This window comes from Gymnoscopelus braueri, assembly GCF_963280865.1.
Source record: "Gymnoscopelus braueri genome assembly, chromosome: 18".
Taxonomy (NCBI): Eukaryota; Metazoa; Chordata; class Actinopteri; order Myctophiformes; family Myctophidae; genus Gymnoscopelus; species Gymnoscopelus braueri.
The window spans coordinates 15,119,318-15,142,441 of NC_137618.1; the positions used below are offsets into that span (position 1 = coordinate 15,119,318).

The 23,124-nt window shown below is 42.0% G+C and overlaps 2 protein-coding genes and 1 long non-coding RNA gene across 3 annotated transcripts; 2 read left to right on the forward strand and 1 right to left on the reverse strand.

Moving 5' to 3' along the window:
• The first annotated feature begins 265 nt into the window (after positions 1 to 265).
• On the forward strand, positions 266 to 22,741 carry LOC308106262 (uncharacterized protein). Its single transcript, XM_080457316.1, has 13 exons — positions 266 to 538; positions 652 to 726; positions 1,895 to 1,997; positions 4,455 to 5,606; positions 7,116 to 7,179; positions 8,566 to 8,690; positions 8,891 to 8,915; positions 13,070 to 13,082; positions 13,306 to 13,482; positions 16,049 to 16,153; positions 17,288 to 17,396; positions 18,202 to 20,097; positions 22,370 to 22,741. Exons 2-13 carry the CDS (start codon positions 682 to 684, stop codon positions 22,531 to 22,533), a joined length of 3,978 nt encoding a protein of 1,325 aa, XP_080313442.1. The 5' UTR covers positions 266 to 538; positions 652 to 681; the 3' UTR covers positions 22,534 to 22,741.
• LOC308073631 lies at positions 738 to 1,702 on the forward strand. Its single transcript, XR_013932018.1, has 2 exons — positions 738 to 1,262; positions 1,295 to 1,702. It is a non-coding gene; the product is annotated as an uncharacterized lncRNA (long non-coding RNA).
• LOC308073630 (ribokinase-like) lies at positions 13,066 to 14,004 on the reverse strand (the record flags this gene model as incomplete). Its single annotated transcript, XM_080412651.1, has 1 exon — positions 13,066 to 14,004. One exon carries the CDS (start codon positions 14,002 to 14,004, stop codon positions 13,066 to 13,068), a length of 939 nt encoding a protein of 312 aa, XP_080268777.1.
• Positions 22,742 to 23,124: the final 383 nt, after the last annotated feature.

Genomic DNA, 23,124 nt, shown 5'->3' on the forward strand with positions numbered 1-23,124 from the left:
TCCAACGACCGTCGTGCGATCCACGGCTAACATGCATGACATGAGTGAGTGTCCTGTTTGTCTGCAAGGAGCGGGTGCGGGGGGCGTGGCGTTCCTCATGCCAAACTTATTCTCCGTCGTGTGACGGTGTCGCGTGCCGAAAATAGCCGATCCACAAGCTCACAAGGCATCGCAGACGACACGCGTTGTGAGCTTGTAGATCGGCTGTTTTCGCCGCGCGCAACACTGCCGTACGACGAAACTCGTGTGCTTCACCAGTCCAGTGTACTGTCAGTGTGTATGTGTGTATGTATGTGTGGTGCCCTGGCTGTTACATAAAGTAATAAACCGCTCTGTCCTGACCTGCTGCTGCTCTGATCGCCAGCACAGGAGCTGCTGCTGCTTCTTCTTTCTAACAAGAACATTACAAAAAAACAATAATAATATATATTTATTTATTAAGTCAAAAGAAACTTTTGATCAACCGGTGTTGTTGACACTGACTGCAGGCTTTTTTTTCTGGTACTGTGGACTAACTTTTCTGCATTTCATTGTCAAGGTTGTACGCCTGATGTCTTTGTAATCATGTTTCTTCTGTTGCTGATGCGTTATATAGCGGCTTTATTATGAATTGATGATTGATAAACATTGATTGATTGGTTGGTTGTGCAGGGGGGCAGGGTACACACACTGCAAAGCAAGATGGCGGCTTCCTTGTTGAGGATAGGACGACTTGGCTCCCTGAAGGTAATGAAATGTCAAGCACATTGTCAATGTGTGTGTCCGGCTCTTTCATCGGGAATGTTTAGCCCACAGATTTGGTCAGTGAAGTAATGGTGACCTGCAGGTCGTGCACAGACCGATTGCATGTGGTAGGAGCACATGCTTTTAAGCATGTACTATTACCACATGCAATCTGTGTTAGACAAAGTAATCTGATCACATTTCGTACAATGCGTTTTTATATTTTGCTGATTTTTAGCTCATAAGGGAATTGATGAACAGCTACGTTTCAGTTTGGCCATATTGCATAGTATATGATGCACTCCTACTGCGCCAGGCTTTGGACACCCAACCAGGCCCCATGCATTGCAGCTAAGCAAGGCCAAAAATCCATAATGACGTTATGAATTAGTTATGACTCCATTTTTAATGGAAAACATTGACGTTAAGGCAAAAAAATCTGACAACTGAAATGATGATTAAATCATTCTTTGATGGACTTTTATTGAGTTCCACTCACGGGTATAGTCGGTAGTGAGCGTCTCACCGTGCGTGTGTGTGTGTGTGTGTGTGTGAGAGAGAGAGAGAGGAGGTGTGTTTGTCAGTGTAACAAGACCACTTTGAACTTGAAGGTCGATAGGCCTGCCATGCTGACTTGTGGTGGACATTTTTGTCCAAATATTTGTTTTTGCCATGGATATGCAAATGAGCGGACAATAGTATTACCAGAAACACATAAAGAGATACCCCTTAATGACCATAACAGGCCTGTAGCCCTGAGAGTGTACAAATGGAACCAAATGGACCCATAGGGTTCATTTTGTACGCTCTCAGAATTATGGGGGTCGTTGACAATAAAAGAAGTTTGAGAATCACTGTACTAGTGGACTCCTAATGTGTCATAGTGTCATAGTACCAGTGTCATACATATTCTGAAGAAAATCAGGAGACTGACATTCAGTAATTGGGTCTTATGATCACAACATTATGATGTTATGTGGAGAAAAAGAAAAAGAAAATGTCCACGGACAAGGCCAAGTCTTGCCACGGACACATTTGTCTGTCTACGGACATATTGATGACCCCTGTCAGGGTGACATGGGAGAAAAGCCAGTGGTTTGGATGTGTAGTACTACAGTACGGTTTATAAGTCAAAGTCTTAGAACTGTACTGTCTGCATGACTCTCCCCAGTGTCTGCAGGCTGAGAGCTGGAGTACTCTGAGCAGAGCACCTGCCTCAGCCCTCAGCAGCAAGTCTGGTGGTGGAGGCAAGAAGAACAAAAAGAAGGACTCAGGTAAGGCTTGAAAGCAAAAGGTCTTTAACTTCACATCATGTCTGTCGCAGCCTTCCTTCCTGCGTTCCCTTTAAGAGGCTGGTTGTGCTCAAATTGTGATAGAAGCACCACGGAGGCAATTAAGTAAATCCGGAAAAATGCATTGCGCGAAAGACCAAAACTCGAGAAACAAAATGAGCCTTTGCAAAAGTAGCTGCATTTTTTTTTATAGATGAAGTGCCTTCATTTTCTTGATAGTCAGTTTGCCATATCAACGTTAAGTTTAATTAGGACACCACATCCAAATAAAACATTTCCAACTGATTTTGATTGTCCATAGGCTATACATAACCTTTATTTTATTTTTATTCCTCTTTAGAAATATTTTCTTTCACATCAGGATGTAAGTATCATTAGACTCAGAGCAATAGGCTAACCCAGTAACCCACCTATCTCTCAGACTCCCTCCCTAGCCAGAGTTAGGAGTTTGAATGAATGTTGAATTATATGCAGGATTCAATTTGCATATAGATGTGAGGGGACTGAATTTAACTGACTATCTCACACTTATGCCAGTGTGCCAGTGATCACCCTCCCCTGTGCCAATGTTGGCCCCTGTGCCTAAGGTTGCCTACCCCTGCTGCAAAAGGTCCGTAGTTGTGAAGGTTATGCGAAGTTGCCACCAAAACACAAGGTCACAATCAAACACATCCTGTTAAAAAAAACGTTTAAATAATAAAATAAAAAAAAGCGTGAATACGCATTAGAAGGGCAATATCAGTCTCCCGAACTAGGGACGTGTTTTCAATGAGTCTAACATGGTTAAAATGGAGTTAGAATTTACAAAGGGTTTATATCGGAAGGGGGCGTGTCTCATAAAATGAATATCAAATACCTAAATATTGGATCGAGCAACTCAAAAAGTGAAATAGGCTGTACACATAGGCTGTGTGCACCGTATTCTACTGAGCATCCATGAAACTAAGCTAAAATATGCGTATACATATACCCTATATTGCCACACAAGTTGGCTAAAAAAATCATTATTTCCCGAACTAGGTCAGGATGGTCAAGGGGATGATTAACCACATATTATAGCTTAACCTCGTTGCCCTCATCCTACTGCTTGTGTGGAGTAAAGGTCCTTACACACCGGGGCGAATTCTTCATGCGAATAAATACTTAAAAAAAAAAAAAACGTATAAATTCAATGCAAGCGTCCACATCAGTTTCGCGAAGCGAAAAAGCGTCTTTTAATTATTCAGAACGAGTCCGAATTTTGCGTATATTCGCACATTCGCCGGTGTGTAAGGACCTTTAGAGTTCATGTTTTTGCTGACACCTAACCAGTCAGCTTGGTTTTGTTTGGGACAAAACACTTAAGATGTTTTTAGAGACACTCTTCATTCAGTTTAACAGTGGACAGAGAAAGCATGAAACATCAATGTAGCTAACCAACCATGTCAGTTGATTCCTATGAAAGCATTTAATAATCCCTGTACCACAATTGTACCATCGGTTTTATTTATCTTTTCTTTCTTTTAAAGCTACAATCCTTAAGTTTATGTCTCGCTCGACCCCAAACTAAGAGAGCCTATTGGATCATTGTCCAAACTACAATAAAGATGGTGGCGCATCTAGCGTCAAATCCTGTGTGCCGTCTGGTTCAAATAACTTCATTGACATTGTCCACCAATATGTCAACTAGGGACTACATTTTTTAAGTTGGAGACCTCCTCCAACTACTGTGGATGTGCTGGTTACAGTATATTGTATTAACATACTTTACCACATGGATTGGTTAAAATAATGTTTTATTCATTAAAATAAGAAAGTCCAGGATTGTAGCTTTAAGTTGTATTATAAACTTGCCTCTTCTTTTCACAGGTTCTGTCACTAAAGTGTTCACTGACAAACTTTTGCCCCTTACAGCAAACAAATAGTGGTTATTTCTGCCTGGTACCAGGCTTATAACATAGTACTTCAACCCTTGTTGTCCATGTGTACTTCTATCAACACCTTTATCAAAACCTTTAACCTTGATCTATTTCAAGTCCCTTTGGTATATATATATTTGAGAACGGATTGCCTTGTTTAAAAAAAAAAAAACTGGCACTAGTTTCCATCTCTTTTATTTAATGAAAAGCTACAGCTGAATTAAATTGGTTCAGTGACCCATCTCTTATAAATTGGCAATTGGCTTATCATTGGTATGGCTTTATTAATTTGAAGCCTAGCCTAACAAAGCTAACTATTTATTTTACAACTGTCTAGATGGTACGGTACGCTGGTACCTGATAACTGATAATACTGGTAACTACAATTCTTTTCTTCTTCTTATGTTCTTGGGAGGATAAGCATACAAGTAATCTTCATGGGGATATTCTCACATCCGTTTCTTTTTTTAGATGGGGATATTATCATCCAAGCTTATAATGGAGAAATTAATGAATTTCGTATGCTTGCCCTCCGTCCTAGACAAACACAAGCCCCAAACATACTTCGATATAGAGAAACTTGTCCAGCACAGGACATATGTGGATTTCCCTAAGAAGGAAGTTGCAGCAGCAGCAGCAGCCGCTGCAGAGGGTGTCGCAGCACATACACCGGCCCCAGAACCCATCATCGCTGCTGTAGCTGAAACTTTAGCTGCCGCCCCAGCGGCTGAAGCCACACCTGTTGTTGAAGCCGCACCTGCAGTTGAAGCTACGCCCATTGTTGAAGCTACACCTGCGGTTGAAGCCGCCCCTGTCGTTGAAGCAGTAGCGGAAGCTGCTGCTGTACCTGAAGCAGCCCCAGCAGTTGAAGCCACACCTGTTGCTGAGGCTGCTCCAGCCGTTGAAGCAGCGCCCATAGTTGAAGCTGTCGCTGAAGCGGCTCCTGCTGCGGAAGCTGCAGCCGAAGCTGCCGCTCCTGCCGCCGAACCGGCTGCTGAAGCTGCACCTGAAGCTGTACCTGCAGCCGAAGCTCCTGTTGAAGCTGCCGCCGCCCCAGAGGCTGCAGTCGAGGCTCCACCTGTTGAAGCCGCGGCTGAAGCTGTACCTGCTGAAGCTGCTGCCCCAGAAGCCGCCCCCGCTGAAGCTGCTGCCCCTGTTGAAGCTGCTGCCCCAGAAGCTGCCCCTGCTGAAGCTGCCCCTGAAGCCGCCCCTGTTGAGGCTGCGGCCCCTGAAGCCGCTCCTGTTGAAGCTGCAGCCGAGGCCCCCGTAGTTGAAGCTGCTCCAGAGCCAGTGGCTGAAGCTGCCCCTGAAGCCCCTGTCGTTGAGGCTGCAGCAGAAGCAGTGGCTGAAACCCCTGTAGAAGCTGCCGCTGAAGCCCCAGCTGCAGAAGCTGTTGTGGAAGCTGCCCCTGAGGCTGTAGTTGAAGCCGCTGTAGAAGCCGCTGTAGAAGCCGCTGCAGAACCTGTGGCTGAAGCGGCTGCTGAGGTTGTGGCTGAAGCGGCTGCTGAGGTTGTAGCTGAAGCGGCTGCTGAGGTAGTAGCTGAAGCGGCTGCTGAGGTTGTAGCTGAAGCAGCTGCCCCTGTGGAGAGCGCTGAGGAGCTGGTGGACACCGCTCCAGTCATAACCGAAGCTGCAGGAGAGGAGCTGCTGGCAGAGGCCCCAGCTGAGCCCGAACCAATTGAAGCGGCTGAGGGTACACACTACATCTCCCCCACCTAAACCCCCTCTCTTTCCTCTGTGGACCCCGCAGTCTACCAGTCTACCAACAGTCATTTTCATTTCCATTTTTTTAGAATTTTATTTGATAAGTGTTAAAGATAATGTGTAACGATACCCGATATCACAAAAGCACTTTTTGTTTCTTCTTTGCACAGCCTTATTTTAGTCATCTAGTCTTCATCCATGCAATAATTTCTTGGCACATAACCAGTTTTCTAATTCATCCCTCAAATAACATGCATGTCCCTTACCCCTATGTCCCTCTGGTCCCTTTGGCATAGTGCATTCATTTTCATAACCTGTCATTATGTTACTTTACTTGCATATGGAGCATGCATTTCACTACATCCATCTGCATAACATTTTGCCTTGAGAAGGGTCTGCTTGATTGTCTCTCTCGGTCTCTTTTCATTTGTGTTTTTGTTGCATTATCATAAATCTTCACTTTTCACTGATTTCTAATTGTATAATTGCACCCATTTTTATCTTTTATATGCTTTCTTGCTTCCTTGCTTTCTTGCTTGCAAGTCATTTGTGCTCAACACTTTTCACAGTAACATTGTGTTTTTTTAAATAATTTTGTTCTGGCCAAATTGACAGATGTACTGTTATTTGAGCACCATATTTTCAATGCTCGTTCCCCATCTAATAATTTTTCATGTTCTCAATCACCTATTCTATTTTTTTTTCACTCAACTTTTGTTTTTAATTTGTATCCGACTGTTTGACTGAGAGTAATGTTAAAGCTAATGTGTACTGCTAAAGGTAATGTTATGGTGACACAAACTGTCCCAGCTATCAATGGTTACTGCAGAATTGTGGCTTTACGTGAAATGTCCTTTCCTCCCTCCTCTCACACTTCCTCTCACACTTATTTGGGATCGCATGTTAAAGGTTACGAGTAATTGTTCTCTACATGTATGTGCCAATTGTTGGAGGTTTTGGATGTCTGTGTAAATGTAAAATTTCCTTCCCCCTTCTTCACGGTTAAAGCACTACATGAAAAGGCACTCTAGGTTGCTGTGCGTGGAATCCGCATGATTGAAGGAACGATTGTATTGTCTTTTTTTGTAATTAATATGTTTTAAATAGCATGATAGTTTGATCCTATGGGATTTGAATTGGAGTTTTCCCAGACTGTCACTGGACTGCAGTCAACCCCATATCATAATGACTGCAATATTCTTCAATGTGTGACCTTGCACGGCAACTTTTAATTTGTTAATGTTAACCAACCGAGCCTTTCTCATGTTCTTTCCTATATCTCACCCCTGTAGAGGTCAACTGTGTCTATCACTACCCAGGTGCTGTTATGTGCATGAGGGTTACGGCTAAAAAAGAGAAACCAGACTGGTTTTTAATTTTGTCGTCCTAGCCAAATGGACAGATGATGATATCCAAACACAAGGCCATGGTTTTGAGTGTGTTGTCCGTGAAGAGAAAGTAATTGTTTGTTTTTGTCCCCTCCCTCTGTGACTCGCAGCTCTAATGGACCCAATCCAGCAACTCTTCCTTCTGTCCATACGCGAGTACAGCACAAAGAGCCAGTAAGTGCCATTGATTTGACTCTGTGCCTAACAAGTGCGGTTAAAGGAGCACTGAAACCGATTTTCAACCATATCTTCATATAATTGGTCCACACTAATATTCATAAGATGGCACAATTTCCGTCTCACTCTGTGTCTCATTGTTGAGCTGTGGGAATTTTAGAAACCTGCCTGTCGAATCCAAGCAAATAGAAACTACTATACAGCCTTTCTCTTCCTGGAAAGTTACATGATTAAATAAGCTTTTATTTAATCATTGATAAAGAATATATTATATCTACAGTAGGTGGGCATGGTGGAGCATTATTTCTAAACGAGGCAATTTGTCAATTTGATCAGGTATCAGGGATCAAATCGACAGGAAGTGATGCCCACAACAACTAGGAAACTTGTGGATAAACAATGGATCATTCGCCAAGCCCCACCCACTCCACTTTAAGCTGTGCTTCTCACCCATTAACATGCATGTTACTGTATATGACGGATTTCCCCATATAAATAATCGATCATTTCAGGAGTAAGAGCTTCCAAATCTTTTCTAAATCTAGTCAACAAGGCCTGCAGTAGGCTATGTACTGGAAAAATGTGCATGACATTATTTCAACAAACTAAAAATACAGAGAAAAGTTAGAGGGAGAAACAGTTTATCCAACTCAATCAACTTTAACGTCATTATCACCAGAGTTTTCATGTGTTTCTAAACATGCTTATAAATCTAATAGGGATTATTTCAGGATACACCATGCCAAAGTAACCATTAGCGTCAACACAAACACATGAGCATCAGATCACTGCGGATTTGTACATTTGTATGTTTTATATGATTTGCTTATGATTTGCTTGATTACGGTGATTAGTATTATTGCCATCACCTGGGCGGGTGAGTCATGTAACTTTCCTGACGTTAAGTTGTGTATGTGTTCAATGACACATTCATGCAGCCTTGCAGTTTAAGTGCAGATTTCAGGGGTGAAAAATCCACCCTCCAACCGTTTTCTGGGTCCATGGAATCTGTTGCTGGCTCATAGTCACTATCACGTTATTATCATGGCATTCCTATTCTTGCTATTAATGTTGCAAATTATTGTGTGTGCGGGCCATTTAACATTGACCTAACATCCCCTGTAGAAGCCGCTGCAGAACCTGCAGACAATTGTTTTGTGTGGTAGCAGAAAAAGACCATTTACCATGACCTATAAATGATTAACCACTTAAACCCTCTAGCCTTTTTTTTTTAACAAATATCTTTGCCAAAATTTGCTGAACTACAAGCTCACAACAAGTCGAGATGCGTTGTGAGCTTGTATATCTGCCATTTTTGGCAAATGTTCCAAGTGGTTAAACCTGTGATCTGACTGACATTTCACCTGTACTCCTCAACACTAGGGCTTCTGGTGGGCTAGTTGATGCAGGCCCACAGTATCAGAAAGATCTGGCACAAGAGATCGTAAAACTGGAGAGACTTTATGGTACTGGAGACCTCACAGCTTTCCCAGAGTTCACTTTCCCAGGTGAGTTTAACTTGAAAGGCTCGCCAAAGTATTTTATTTATTTTAAAGTTCTTTCCATTACAATTGACACTTGTACTTAATTGCCTTTTGGTAAGGATTTATTTATTTTTGTTTAATTCTTTAATTCTTTAATTCTAACCCTTGCAAATTATGTTTTATTATACAAATACTAAAATGATGTTTTTTTGTTCCCCTCTCAGAACCCAAGTTCGATGACGTGTCCAAGTGAACATCAGCACCTCAACTTTTCTACTCTCAACCTTTCCTGTGAAACCGTGCTACAGTATGAAGTGGAAGTCTCATCAAAGGCCAATCCTTCGTTACCTCACAAATCCAACCTTTCCATTACTTTTGTACATGAAAACAGAGCTGTTTCAGTAGCTTAGGATTCCATGGGAATTAAGCCAATATGTTAAATGTAACTTTTTATGGAGGCTAAGCTTAACGCTGTGAAATATGCTTTTTGCATAGAATAAAATGGGAATGAGCAGGATGTGAAAAATAATAATAAACTCTGGTCTATATTTGTTGTATAAGGTCTCATGCTTTGTTTTTTATCATGATAACGACATAGCATTTTTGTGGCATCATGAATCTTGCCGCTTTCCTTTGGTACACACCAATCCTTGAATACCAGTACTTTATTTGTTGGGAATGTGCTACTTTCATATGCATGTTTCTTATAAATTTATAATGCCTTGTAAAAGTATAGAAACAAGATTTGTTTGCTGTGACACATGGGAAAACATTGGTACGGCTGATATTCATGTTAATCTTTCCAATGAACAGTTATGATCATTTGATGCGTTAACAATTTTCTGATAACGCAATGCTAAGACATCAGCCAAGGACCCACACACAAGTCATCTAAAGGAAATTTGGAGTGGAATGTTGAGCATTTGTTATTTTTAATGGCATTCACAGGCCTTGTCTGACACATGCCATTTTATTATTCTGAAATGTTGAATGTGGCTAAAACTAGTCCAATAAAAGCCAAAGGATTCTCATTGTATGTGCGATTAAAATACACTGCAGCACTCCTGTTAATGTGTGTTTTGACTAACTGCCACTCATTCTATAATTACATTTGAAAAGAAGATGCAAATATCAGCACATACTCTACTCGCAATTTTGATCTATGGCCCTGCAGATGTACAATACAAGGCTTGGGATGGCATGGTTCATGATGGTTGTGAGACGTTATTGGTCTAACAAAAAATACTGAAGGACAAAGAGCAGCTAAAAAGAAAAGCATCTGGTTGTGGCTCTGATGAAAACACCTAGCATCTTATCCTGGACAACCTGGGACACCTGCAGAGTGGTGGGGAGACATTCCTGTCATCACCATTTTACCATAACATTTTAATGACATATTTATCTGTTAATTCAACAGAACTGACTACTGTATTGCACTAGTTGCTACTAGAACCAAAATATGCAAAGCAAGACAGACCTCTAGTGGACAAAAGGAGAAGAAACATTAGAAAATATTAAGAAGGGAGCAAGTTGCCATCATCTCTGTCAATCAACCTTCAACTTGTGGACACAATCACCACCTGTCCCCTGTACAGACCACCTTCAGAGGCCGGCCTCTTCCAAGTGGGACCAGAGACAAGGGCGTGGCTACACAAACCTGAGTTGGACATTTGACGATGATACACGAAAGAAGAACCTTCAACTTAAGACTTCTGGCGATTAGTAGTTTTCTTGCCTACCTATGTTGAATGCACTTATTGTAAGTCGCTTTGGATAAAAGCGTCTGCTAAATGACTGTAATGTAATGTAATGAATGTATATTGCAAGGGAGAGTTTGTTGTATTGTATTTGCTCATGGTGACATTGTCAGATTGTAATTTCTCTGCATATTGGATTACAGTGAATGATCATATGTTTGTTTTGTATGAGATATCGTGTGTCAGCTCTGATTCCTTCTTTGAAGAAATCATGTTACTGTTCAATATTTTGTATTTTATTTTTTATTTGTATAAATGGGGGGCCAAATATATTAATCATCTTTGCTCAATATTTCTATAATTACTACAAAACCTGTGGACAGCCAGTCATTTTGGGCATAAACAAGAAGTTGAAGGGTAAGTTTAGGTCTGATAATACCATGCATGTTCAAATGAACATTTTCCAAAGCATACATTTATTCATTTAATTCTTTTTTTTTTACACTTAACATTGAGGTGCCCACAATGTTTAGGTGCCCAATAGACCTGTATCCATCTGAACTGGGTCTCTGAATGAAATACAATAATATATGTGGAGTCTCTCAAATATATACCGTACGGTCTATCAACTGTGAATATATGAATGATGAGAGAGTTTAGGTGGACATGAAGTAAGATAAAAACAAATATCATTCAATGAATGTCAAGATTGTGAGAGACAACATGGATTATGCCTCATCAACCGTGTTCTATTTTGAACTTGATTGCCTCATGATCATAAAGTAGAAGAACCAGACTCCTTGTTATACTATGCAGATTTTGGTTGTTCACATACATTTTGCTTCTCTTCTCTCTCAATATTGTCACCACTCACCATACACTTGCACACTGTTGTTATTTAGATTAGATTAGATTTAGCGTCTGATTTAGACAGATGCCAGGGTTGATGTTTACCAGGTTACACTGTGTCTCTAAATTGTTTTCTTTGCATTCTTCTCACGAGACCATTTACTCTGGGTTCATGCCATTTACTCTGGTTTTGCACTCTGATGCTCTGGGAAAGTCTGCTAAATGCCTAAATTGCATATAGAAATACCTTTATTCCATTATATCTGAGTAGACATGATATTGAGTCTTCACTAACTTCAAACAGAAATGACCCACCCACCTCTTCCCCCAGCCACCATATATTTACCATTTATGGCAACCTGCCGGCATGCCCAATAGATTTTGAGATACTGTGTGTTAAATTGGCCATCCTCCTAGGGGCATATGTGCCTAGAGAGTTTCATGGCAATCTGCTTTTATCAAACTGGCCAGGCTGAGCCACACAAACATACTAAACAAACATCCACTGTGATAGATGAGGTATTACTGAATCAGTGAGTGTGTGGGTTACCAAGGAGAGAGGCAAGCCATCAAAGAAGGATGTAACCTCCATTCCTAATAGGATCTTATTCCTAGGAGGATTCTATAGAAATATAGGACATATCATACAAACTCCTATTAAAAAAAGAAATGATATGATATTGTATAATTATAATATAAAATGTATGATATTTTATTTACGTATGTTATTATGAAGGTTTGGATGACATGGTGATTCAATTTGGTTCAACTTTAGCAGTTATGGGCTACCCAACTAGAACAGCACAAATTGAACTACTATTATTTCTACTGCAGTTCAGCCAAAGAGGGCAAATCTGCTGCTGCTTAGAATGATGCCTATAGTAACTGATAAAGAGAACTATTGCATCAATAAGTACTTCAGGTCAACCGCATTTTCACCTGGCAAATTATTTTGTTGTCTTAATTGATTCAAGGGGGATTCACTGTGGACTCGAGTTAATCAATAAATGCCCTGATGCAAACTGGGTGAAAACGATGGAGAACTGTTCATTATTATTATTATTATTATTTTATTCTCCTCAAAATGTGGCATGCTCTTACTCCGCCATAATTATTTTAACCTACACTTATAAGCTTCGTTAGGACCTAAAAATTATTTACTTATTTTGGAATAGCTGGGACTTTTGGGATGTTTTAGGAATATTTTATACAAATGTTAAACTTTTATAGGCCTATATTATTTTTATTTTAGGCTATAACAGGTCATGTGTGGTGCCACCACAGTCATACTAACGCAGCAATGGGAAAATTCTGGAATGGATGATGTCATCCGTCAGACGAGATCGAACCTACACCAGTCACAGTATTAGTTCTTTAATGACACGCTCTTTGCCACCTCCGCCATACTTTCACCTAGAAGCTTTGTTCAAAGTTTTAATTTTGTCTGCTCTGGGAATGGCTGAGAGTGAGTCCTTTGGAAATCTTTATACTTTTGGAAATATTGTGTTTATTTTATTTTATTGACATTCATCATGTTTGCTGCTAGGCCCGCCACAACAACGCACCAACTTGGGAGAGTGAATGGATAACATCATGATCCCAATGTTCACTGACAAGCTCATGGGACATCCTGTGTCAGACATCCAGAGATCGAACCTACACTGCTTCTCCAGGAACAGTACCCGTCTAGTTAATGTGATTAGTTTTCAGCAGCTGCATATATTGAATAAATTGATACGAACATCACTACACTTATGTCTGAAGGGACGACAAATGGATTACATACTGCACAAAAAGTATAATTTTGTATTGAAGACATCAGAGGTCATTACGATTGTGTGTGTTCTGTTCCTTTAGAACAGATATTCTGGTAGGTCCTTCTGATAGGAATAAGAGGTCTGAGCGCCGGCTTTCTGGACGCTGAATCCTGCCACCTGATTGGCTCTCTTGGCCATCTCCTCCAGCTGCATTGTAGGATAAAGGGCCATGTAGAATGCCAATGCTCCAATAAAGCTGTCTCCGGATCCTGTGGTGTCCACCGCTGTGACCTCTGCCGCAGGTATGTGATGCACGGTGGTCTCCTGTGCCTTTAGCACCACACAGCCTTGTTCCCCCAGGGTGATGATTACAGAGCCGCAGCCTCGCCCCAGCAGCTCCTGGCCCGCCTGATGGGCGTCCTCCACACTGGAGGCTGGGACACCCGTCAGAAGCTCTGCCTCAGACTCATTACAGCAAAACACATCAGAGTATCTGTAGAAATCCGAACCCAGGTCGGCAATGGCCGGTGCCGGGTTGAATATGGTCTTCACGTTGTTGTCCCGTGCCATGCGTAGTGCCTGCAGGGACGACTCAGGGCTGATCTCCAGCTGGCATGCCAACACCTTTGACCGACAGAGGGCCGGTAGGACCTGGTGCAGCTCATCACTGCCCAGCAGCATGTTAGCGCCAGCCACGATCACAATAACATTCTTCCCTTCGTCACTGACAATGATGGTGGCAGTTCCTGTGGCTGCCTCAGAGGCCCGCCAAACAAAGTCTGCATGAACGCTGTTGTCTTTGAAGTTCTGGATGTATGCGTCTCCATATGAGTCTTTGCCGACCTTGCCGACCATAATGGCCCTGGCCCCCAGTCTTGCAGCCTGTATGCATTGGTTGGCCCCTTTGCCTCCAAATGTAGTGAAGAACTTGTGGCCATGGATAGTTTCCCCTTCCTTTGGTAGCCTAGGTGCCCGGCTCACAAGGTCAGTATTACAGGATCCCACCACCATGACATCAAAACACTCCTCAGCCATGACTTTGTAACAATGTTTGTTCTTCGTATGGTGATCAAGTAACATCTCTTTTATGCTCCACAGTTCTACCTCGCTAACGCATCATTGAGAGATGTGATGTCATCCTCAAATCACTGATTGGCTGTTGATTCAGCCTACAGCCATGTTGTTTGGCAGGCAATGAACGTGAGTATCCCCAGCCTTTTTAATTGCTATACTACTAGTGCAGTAGCCTATCCGTCGTCAGAGTACTTTGTGCAGTACCCATTATCAGAGTATTTGGAGACCAATACATACGCCAAATGGCAATTGACAGATGAGCGGTCGTCAAGAAATACATCTACAAATCTCTATCTCTGTATGTGTATCTGTCTGTCTGTGTCCCTTGTAAGGCCATATATGGAAATCCCTGATGTTATCAATATTACATCATAGACTGGCCGTGTGTGCGTACGTACGTACGTGCGTGCGTGCGTGCATGCGTGTGTGCGTGCGTGCGTGCGTGCGTGCACGTGCATGTCTGCCCATGGCTAATCTTACAAATTACTACCCCAATCAGTGCCAAGTTTCTTGTACATACTGGCATACTGGCATACTTCCATGGACAGTATGCCATGGAAGTAAAACCCATGTTCTACAATACATAATTTGTGAATTAATTTGATATAATATTTTTTTCAATATTTTTCACCTTTTGTGAATTCACATAGGCTATTGGATTGAAACAATAATAAAAAAGTGTTTGATTTTAAAGCCTTTGCCCACTGTTATTAAGTACAGAAGTCTACTTTCATTACATTCAAAACCAGTTTGTAGTATGGTCTTATCGTCTTGTACTCTTCAAATGCATCTCTTTTTAAGAGTCTTTTTAATAGCCTTTTTGAGTGTTTTCGGTATAGCACATTTCAACATCAAGGCAATTCACGCTTTACACAAAGCATTAAGCATTAAGACATTACACAGAGCATTAAGATGGCCACAGTGCAAAAGAAACACATTATAAAAGGACATTTGAACAGACAGATAAGAGAATACAATTTTAGTTCAGAGGAAATTATTACAAAAACTGCAGTTTTCTTGGAGTTTGTTCCAGATAAGTGTTGCATAAAAACTGGCCGCTGCTTCTGACTCTGGATTCAGAAAGAAAAGCTGTCCCAGATGGATGGTTCATGGGAATTCCTATGTCATTCCTATGTTCCCTCGATCCTATTAGGGTTAGTGTTGGGGTTGAGGTTAGTGTTAGGGTTGGCGTTGGGGGTATGGTGTAGCATAGGGTTAGGGTGGGCTGTGTGGGCACCTTATGGGGGAAGACTGGGCACCTTTCGGTAAAACCATGCCTAACCCTGACCTTCATCCTAACCCTAACCTAAGTAAAACTATCCCTTAATCCTAACCCTAACCTCAGTAAAAATTATGCCTAACCCTAACTTCAAAGTATTCCCGTTTTAGTGCCCGGATTTCCCCTAGTGCCCACTCTTCCGAGGTCTGGTGCCCACTCTGTGTTGGTGCCCATATTACCCTAGTGGCCACTCTACCTAGTGCCTACTCTACCTAGTGCCCACTCTGTTTTGGTGCCAAGATTTCCTAGTGTCCAGAATGTTTTGGTGCCCACCTTTCCTGTTACCTTTCTGGAATAGTTGCCTAATAAACAAAGTTTCAAGTAAAACAAAAAGAGCAAAGTTAGAAGTAGAACTCATAAAGTGTTAATTTCCGGGTCCATATATGGTTCCATTATCTTCCATAATCGATTTACACTTTCAGAGATGCAGTGGCGGAAGAAGTACTCAGATATTTTATTAAGTAAAAGTAGCAAAACCACAATATAAAAATACTCTGTTACAAGTAAAAGGCCTGTGTTCAAAATACTTGAATAAAAGTACATAAGTATTCTTAAAGTACTAAAAGTACTGAAAATTGGAAATACTCCAGTAAAGTAAAAAATACCTCAAAGTTGTACTTAAGTACAGTACTTGAGTAAATGTACTTAGTTACTCTACACCACTGGTTAAATGAACAATGAGGATTCTTCTACTGTGCAGAGATGGTGATGCGGGTCTCATCGTAGGATCCATATGTAGGACCTCGTCCAGTTTCTACACGGAACAAAATATTGGGGACACACAAAATGGCGACCTCCTTGCTTCGGTTAGGACGACTCGGTTCTCTCAAGGTAATTACTCCCTTAATATCCCATAAAACCTTTGTATTTTTATATGACATGTAATATGTTCATATCATTAATATCTGGTTACTTTTCCGCATCGAAAGACACAGAATGTGTTTTTGTCGGACGTGAGCCCTGTCCTTACTGACCCTGACACCAGGTCGCTAACGTTGCTGAACAACAAGAGCTAAATCACCTTTCAATCCTTAATGCAGTGGTGTAAGAAGTACTCACATGTTTTACTTAAGTAAAAGTATCAATACCTATTGTAGAAATAGTCTGGTACAAGTACAAGTCCGGTATTTAAAATGTACTTGAGTAGAAGTAAAAAAGTATTGGCATGAAAATATACTTAAGAGTACCAAATGTCAAAGTACTCATTATCCCATTTCACAAGTTCAAAATGTATTAAAATCTTTTGAAAACAGTAGATATACAAGCTCACAATGCGACGCATTGTGAGCTTGTTGATCGGATATTTTCTAATGGCCATAATATATATATAGGTCAGAAGTGGTTAATGTATTCTAATGTAATGTAATGTTTTGTAATAATAATCGAGTATCTAGTAACTAAAGATATCAAATAAGTGTAGTGGAGTAAAAGTACCATATTTGCCTCTGAGATGTTGTGGAGTAGAAGTAAATTGATTGAAATAGAATAGAAATACTCCAGTAAAGTAAAAGATACCTCAAAATTGTACTTAAGTACAGTACTTAGTAACTTTACACCACTGCCTTAATGTCACATGGATAATTTTATACATAATCTCTGAGTAGAGTAAGCGGGAAAAACAAACAAACAAACAAACAAACCATTTTGTCAGTAAACGCAGGTGACTGCTATTGCTAGAAAGGATCAATAACGAGGAACTCCTAAACAAAACATACCCACTGATCAACACGATAACTGTCCAAAGCAGGTACTGATGCACGGAGATAACAACAGCTCACTTCTAGCCCGATATGAACTATTATGAAGTTGTATCTTTCCTTGCTTACTGAAAAATACCTGCCTCGAGTCTTGAAATATGCCCCCCCCCCCTACTCTTATTTCCCTATTATTGTAAGCTGCTTTTCAGTGTTCTCTCATTCACATAACTGTGTATTACAAATGGTACAAAACTCCTCCCTTCCACAGTGCCTCCAGCGTGAGAGCTGGGGCATCTTGAGAAGTCCTGCTGCGGCATTCTGCACCAATGCAGGCGAGCCCACTACCGCATCACCTAAGAAGGCTAAAAAGGCAAAAAGTAAGACTCTTCCATATTTTTCAATTCACGTTACAAAATATTTCTTGAATGATTAAAGATTATGTTTTACCTCCTAACATCCTTCCTTACAGGTTGCAACGTCGGTATTAAGTTGTAGTGTGCAAGTTAATGCTATTGTTACTGGTATGGTTACAGTGTCCCATGATCATGATAAGGTTCCTTTCCTTTTTGTTTTTCATGTTTTATGTGTTTCAAAATATTAATGGAATATGTGTGCTAATGTTAATGCTAAATGTATAATCCCTTTTCTTACAGTGCCAAATCCAGTCCAGTTCATTAACTATGTCATACGGTTTTTAAATTGCTTTTCCTTTGCAGTAAACCATAGTTGAAAATAACCCTTTCTTCGTTATAACAGTGACTGTGAATGTGTCCAGTACTAGTGAGTATAAGTGTGATATCAGAATATATGAGATCAGTAGAGAGATTGGTAATGAATAAATTATGTAGTTAAGTAATCGCCTCTTAACTATTTTGTTTGCAGGTCAGCCTCTAATTTATATAAAGATACTTGAGACCTCTAATGATTTCCGGTGTATTACACAAGTTGGCTGAAAAACTAAATGTTTTAAATTAGTTTCATGCTTGCTTTTGAAATGTCAAATATGTAATAATTTAATACATCAGCAGTGACTAATGAATTGCTAAAATAATTGCAATGCTCAAATCCGCAAACAAAATAAGAGGTAAATCCATGACAGGGCTTTGTTTCTACTCTTTATGCAACATCAAACACTGCCAATATAAATGATTTAACTCCTCTTCCATCTACCACTTCCCTCAGCCGTAGAGGCTCAAGATGAGAGGGCGTCCCTGCTAGCCTACAAGACCGCAGTTGCCTTTCCAGTCAAGCTTTCAGCCCCTGGATTTTTCCCAACACAAGCTCTAGGTGAAATCAAACCAGTGGATAGTCCGGCCATTCCTCACACAGTAGTAGCTGCAGCTACTGCAGAGACAGTCTCTGCTGCCGCCTCAGGCTCCACAGAGGCTGTTGTGGCTGAGGCATCAGTCGAGACATCTGTGGAGAGTACAATTGAAGCTGCACCATCCGTATCCTCTCCAGCGGAAGAGGTAGTAACGAGTGAAACCGTCCATGCTGATTCAGCAGCTACACAAGAGGCAGCGGTAGAGTCAGCAGCCCCAATCACAGAGCCTGCTGTCGATGCTGCCCCTGAAATCCCAGCTACAGAATCTGTGGCAGAAACTGCCCCAGAGGTTGTCGCTGAAGCCCCTGTAGAAGCAGCTGCAGAGGCTGTGGCTGAATCCCCTGTACATGCCGCCTCAGAGGCTGTGGTTGAAGCTGCCCCAGCTGAAGTCACTGCAGAGGCCGTGGCTGAAGCCTCAGTAGAAGCAGCTGCAGAGGCTGCCCCAGTTGAAGCGGCTGCTGAGGTTGTAGCCGAAGCTGCTGCTCCTGTGGAGAGCACTGAGGAGCTGGTGGACCCTGCTCCAGTGATAACTGAAGCTGCAGGAGAGGGACTGCAGGCAGAGGCCCCAGCTGCCAGTGAACCAGTAACCGTATCTGAAACGGCATCAACAGAAACCCCACTTATAGTGGATTCCGCCACTGAAATAGTCGATGCCGCTCCCCCCGCCACTGAATCCGTGTTGGCAGCAAGTCCCGAAACCCCCGAGTCAGAGAGCATTCCAGTTGCAGCTTCCTCTACCAAGCCCACTGAACCCTCAGTGGACGGAACATCGTCCTCGTCCTCCAGCGACTCAGATTCTGACTCGGATTCGGATTCGGATGACGAGAAGTCTTCTGAAGTGAAGACAGCGGCTGCAACAGAGACCACTGCACCAGAGACCACTGCACCAGAGAAGATGGAGGGCGCCACAAAGGAAGAAGCTGTGGTTCAGGCTGTCGCAACAGAAGTTAAAGAAGAGATTGGTGAAGTTCCGAAGGAGGAGGTGACACCACCAGCATCCGAAGCCATTCAGGCTGCCCCCACAGCTGAAGCTGTGCTGGAGGCAACACCAGCAGAAGTGTCCCCAGAACCAGTTGAAGCCACTATGGAGGCCACTAGTGAAGAAGCAGCCCCCAGTGGGAGTTCTGAAGAATTGGTCGACTCTGCCCCTCAACTCTCCACTGCCACAGAAGAGACCATAGTAGAAGCTGCTCCAGAAGTTGACACAGATACCACAGAAATTGTGGCCGATGCTGCAGCAGAAGCCACTCCAGATGTGACTGCGGAGGCCACGCCTGTTGGCGAAGCTCACGTAGAAGCTGAGGCCCCTACCGAGGCCCCAGTAGAAGCCGCAGAGTCTGCCCCTGAAGCTGCTGTTGAAACGGAAAGTGTAGCTGTTGCAGAAGCCACCACAGAGCCTGTTGCACTGGATGCACTTACAGATACCCCAGTAGAAGCTGCCCCTGAAGCTGAAGCCCCTGTAGCCCCAGCTGCAGAATCTGCATCCGAGGCTGTGCCTGAAGCTGAAGCCCCTGTAGAAGCCGCTGCGGAGCCTGTGGCTGAAGCTGCCCCAGCTGAAGTGTCTGCTGAGGTTGTAGCTGAAGGGGCTGCTGAGGTTGTAGCTGAAGCAGCTGCTGAGGTAGTAGCTGAAGCAGCTGCCCCTGTAGAGAGCGCTGAGGAGCTGGTGGACCCCGCTCCAGTCATAACCGAAGCTGCAGGAGAGGAGCTGCAGGCAGAGGCCCCAGCTGAGCCTGAACCAATTGAAGCGGCTGAGGGTATACACTACTTATCCAACCCCAAATCTTTTCTTTACCTCCACACACTTTTCTATGGATCTTTAAAACTCCACAGATGACCTTCTTAGTCCATTCCTCATAACATGTACTGTTAAATGTTAAAGTGTTAACCATTTCTGAGCTACCTCACATATAGATGCTTTTGCTCACACCTATTTTCTTCATCTTTATCATGCTTTGGTGCTGTTGCTGGCCGGCTCCATAGTGTCCCATATTTACTCTCAGGACCGTAAAATGTCCAGTGTGATTGTAACTCTTGAGAGTGTAAAATTGGTCATTTGGGTCAATTTTTATACTCCAGAGTTACATTCACAGTTACATTTACTGTGCAGTCTACTATGATGTTTTGATAAATTCCATTGTTTTGCATGAAGCTGGTATAGTGCATGCCATGTACCTCAGCTGGGTTTACTTTCTTCCTGCATACATGTTTCATGTTCTGCATACATGTTGCATTTGGCCAACATCCTATTTCTTGCATATTGCCTTGCTTTTGCATCCTGCAACACTAATCTCTTGAGACAATTTTTTTATTTGCATGAAAGTAAAAAAGAAATGTAACTGATGGATTCCCAGATTGGCAAGACTCTGATGTACTTGGCATCTTCATCTCTCTTCATCTCACATATGCATTATCATGGGTGTGAATGTTTGACATAATGGTGCACAGTGAGACTGGCTAACATCAGCATATAAATACTAATCCTGCTTGCATTTTACGCCCCCCCCTACTTTTGAGTCATGGTCATTTTTGTCCCTCTTATCTCTGTTGCCCCTATGTGCTTTTTTCTTCGCATAGCTTTTTTTCTTCCCATAGCCATCTCCACTCTCCTGAGTGTTTTTGCATTTATAATTTTTGCCGCTCATCGCTGCCCCATTTGTATGAAATATGTTCTTTGTTTGAAGCTCACAGGATCCTGTGCTAATATTAAGCTTACAGGTTGCAACGTTGGTATTAAGTTGTAGTGTGCAAGTTAATGCTATTGTTACTGGTATGGTTACAGTGCACATGATCATGATATGGTTACAGTTACAGTTGGGACCATCTTAAAATCCTCCCTGAGCCTGACAACGGAGGAACAGAAGCTGGGAGTGTTTGGAGATCGGAGGGGACGGTGTATTCCAGGAAGCAGGACTACACACTTAGCCAGATAACAAATAATACTTCACAAAATAACATCTGAATTTCTGTTAATAATATGCAGTATACTGTATGTGGGACCAATTCCATAAATGGTCATTGATTTACTCCTACAAGTCCATGTATTTCACATTTATCTGGCTAACGGTGTAATCGTTCATCTTGGAATATCCTCCCTCCCTGTTGGCCTTGTTAATGTCACCAGTCATTTGTTTCCTTTCTGTCTGTCTTTCAGAAACTTTGGGTTTGTGCATGTCATGAGATTAATGAAATGGTCTTAAATGTGTCTTTAAATGGCTTTTAATGTGGGATTTCTTTAATGGTTGTGGAAAGTTTTATTCTCTGTCCTGCCAAGTTGATCACAAGTTTACTTTCCATTGTAGCATGTTTGGAACATGTCTGCCTGTTTTCTTAAAGTTTGTGTTAAAAGTTGGATTGCCTTTTTTATTATCACAAAAAGCCAACAATATATTTTTTAAACTATTGACTCAAACACATGGAAGCCCTTTGTTTTTCAGTGCAGAGAGCCCATGCACACTGTATGATTTATGATTTGCTGCCTCATTAGAAATAATTTCATGCGTGCTTTTTCTACTATTGTTTCTCTACAATGGGCTGTCTCTCTTGACTGGCTGCCAGCAAGTTTACCTCCTTGTGCTTTCCCCTCGCAAACGCACGCAGTTCCTCAGGCTTTTCACACCAGCATGTCTACAGACTCTGTTGTAGGGGGGGATAGGAAATGCCCCACCGTAAACTACCTTTGTCAACACGTGTGAATATTGAAATCTCCTCTGGCCTTTAAAGGGCTTATCAGCTACTGACAAATTGAGCTGGGAGATTTTGAGGAAAGAGGGCATCACCTTCTTTTGTTTTATTGCTACATCAAGTCCTTTGTTGTTCAACAAACTTCACAACCCCCCCCCCCCCCCCCTCAATAGAGAGATTTTTTTTTGATTAGCAGTGTAAAGGATACAGAATAAAACTCATCTCTACATTCAGACTAACATATTTGATGTTTTCTTTGATGACCAGGAGCATTTTTGACGCATGCTACCAGATTCAGGTTTCTTACACGTCTTTGTTTTCCCTCTCCTCCTCCACCCTCCACAGAAGTTGCTGCGGCAGCTCCCCCAGAGCCCGAGGAGCCGTTCGACAACAGCACGTATAAGAACCTCCAACATCTCGACTATAACTCCTTCACCTTTGCTGAACTGGAAGTGGAGATGGCCAAGTACCGCCTGCCACAGCCCTCCTCCAGACAACCCTCGCCATGACACTAGAAGAAGAAAAAGCAGAGATGGCATCGGGGCTGAGTCTGTTCATCGCCCCCCCCCTCACCGATACCCTTTTTATTTAATTAGAATGATGGTGATAATGTTGTCCCCTACTCTCTCGTATCATTGCTCCCTTCCCCGCCCTCCTCAGATTTGCTTGTAATTCTAATGTCATTAAGAGATGTGTTATATTATTAAAGTACACAAATAAGAAATGAAGTCTCTTTCTTTATGGTGGTTTGGTGCTATTATTATTATTGTCTCCTAAGGAGGAATAGGCTTATAACAGCAATAGGCAAAGATCAAACGTTTCTTTTATGCTGCTTTTCTGCCTCAGGGGGGTCATTTGAATAGCGCTGAGCGCGCAAGTGGTTTATCTACGTTCTATTTTAATGATTCCAATTTTGACTCCAAGCCTTGCCTGCGCAGCACATTATGCCCTAATTATCACCGGCTATAAGCAGTATTTTATAAGAAAACAATCTGGATGTGGTCCTTTGTTTGTCTACTGGCATGAGAAAGAGCATCAGGAAACGCAGAGATGGTGGTTTAAATGTAATGCATAAATGTTTCTCTTTTTTATTTTTGTAT

What these genes read in the sequence shown, in the direction of transcription:
- LOC308106262 (XM_080457316.1), top strand. Translation starts at nt 682, where the DNA reads ATGGCGGCTTCCTTGTTGAGGATAGGACGACTTGGCTCCCTGAAG. An exon ending in GACGACTTGGCTCCCTGAAG is followed by an intron (nt 727 to 1,894) that starts GTAATGAAATGT and finishes GACTCTCCCCAG; the next exon opens with TGTCTGCAGGCTGAGAGCTG. An exon ending in ACCAATTGAAGCGGCTGAGG is followed by an intron (nt 20,098 to 22,369) that starts GTATACACTACT and finishes CACCCTCCACAG; the next exon opens with AAGTTGCTGCGGCAGCTCCC.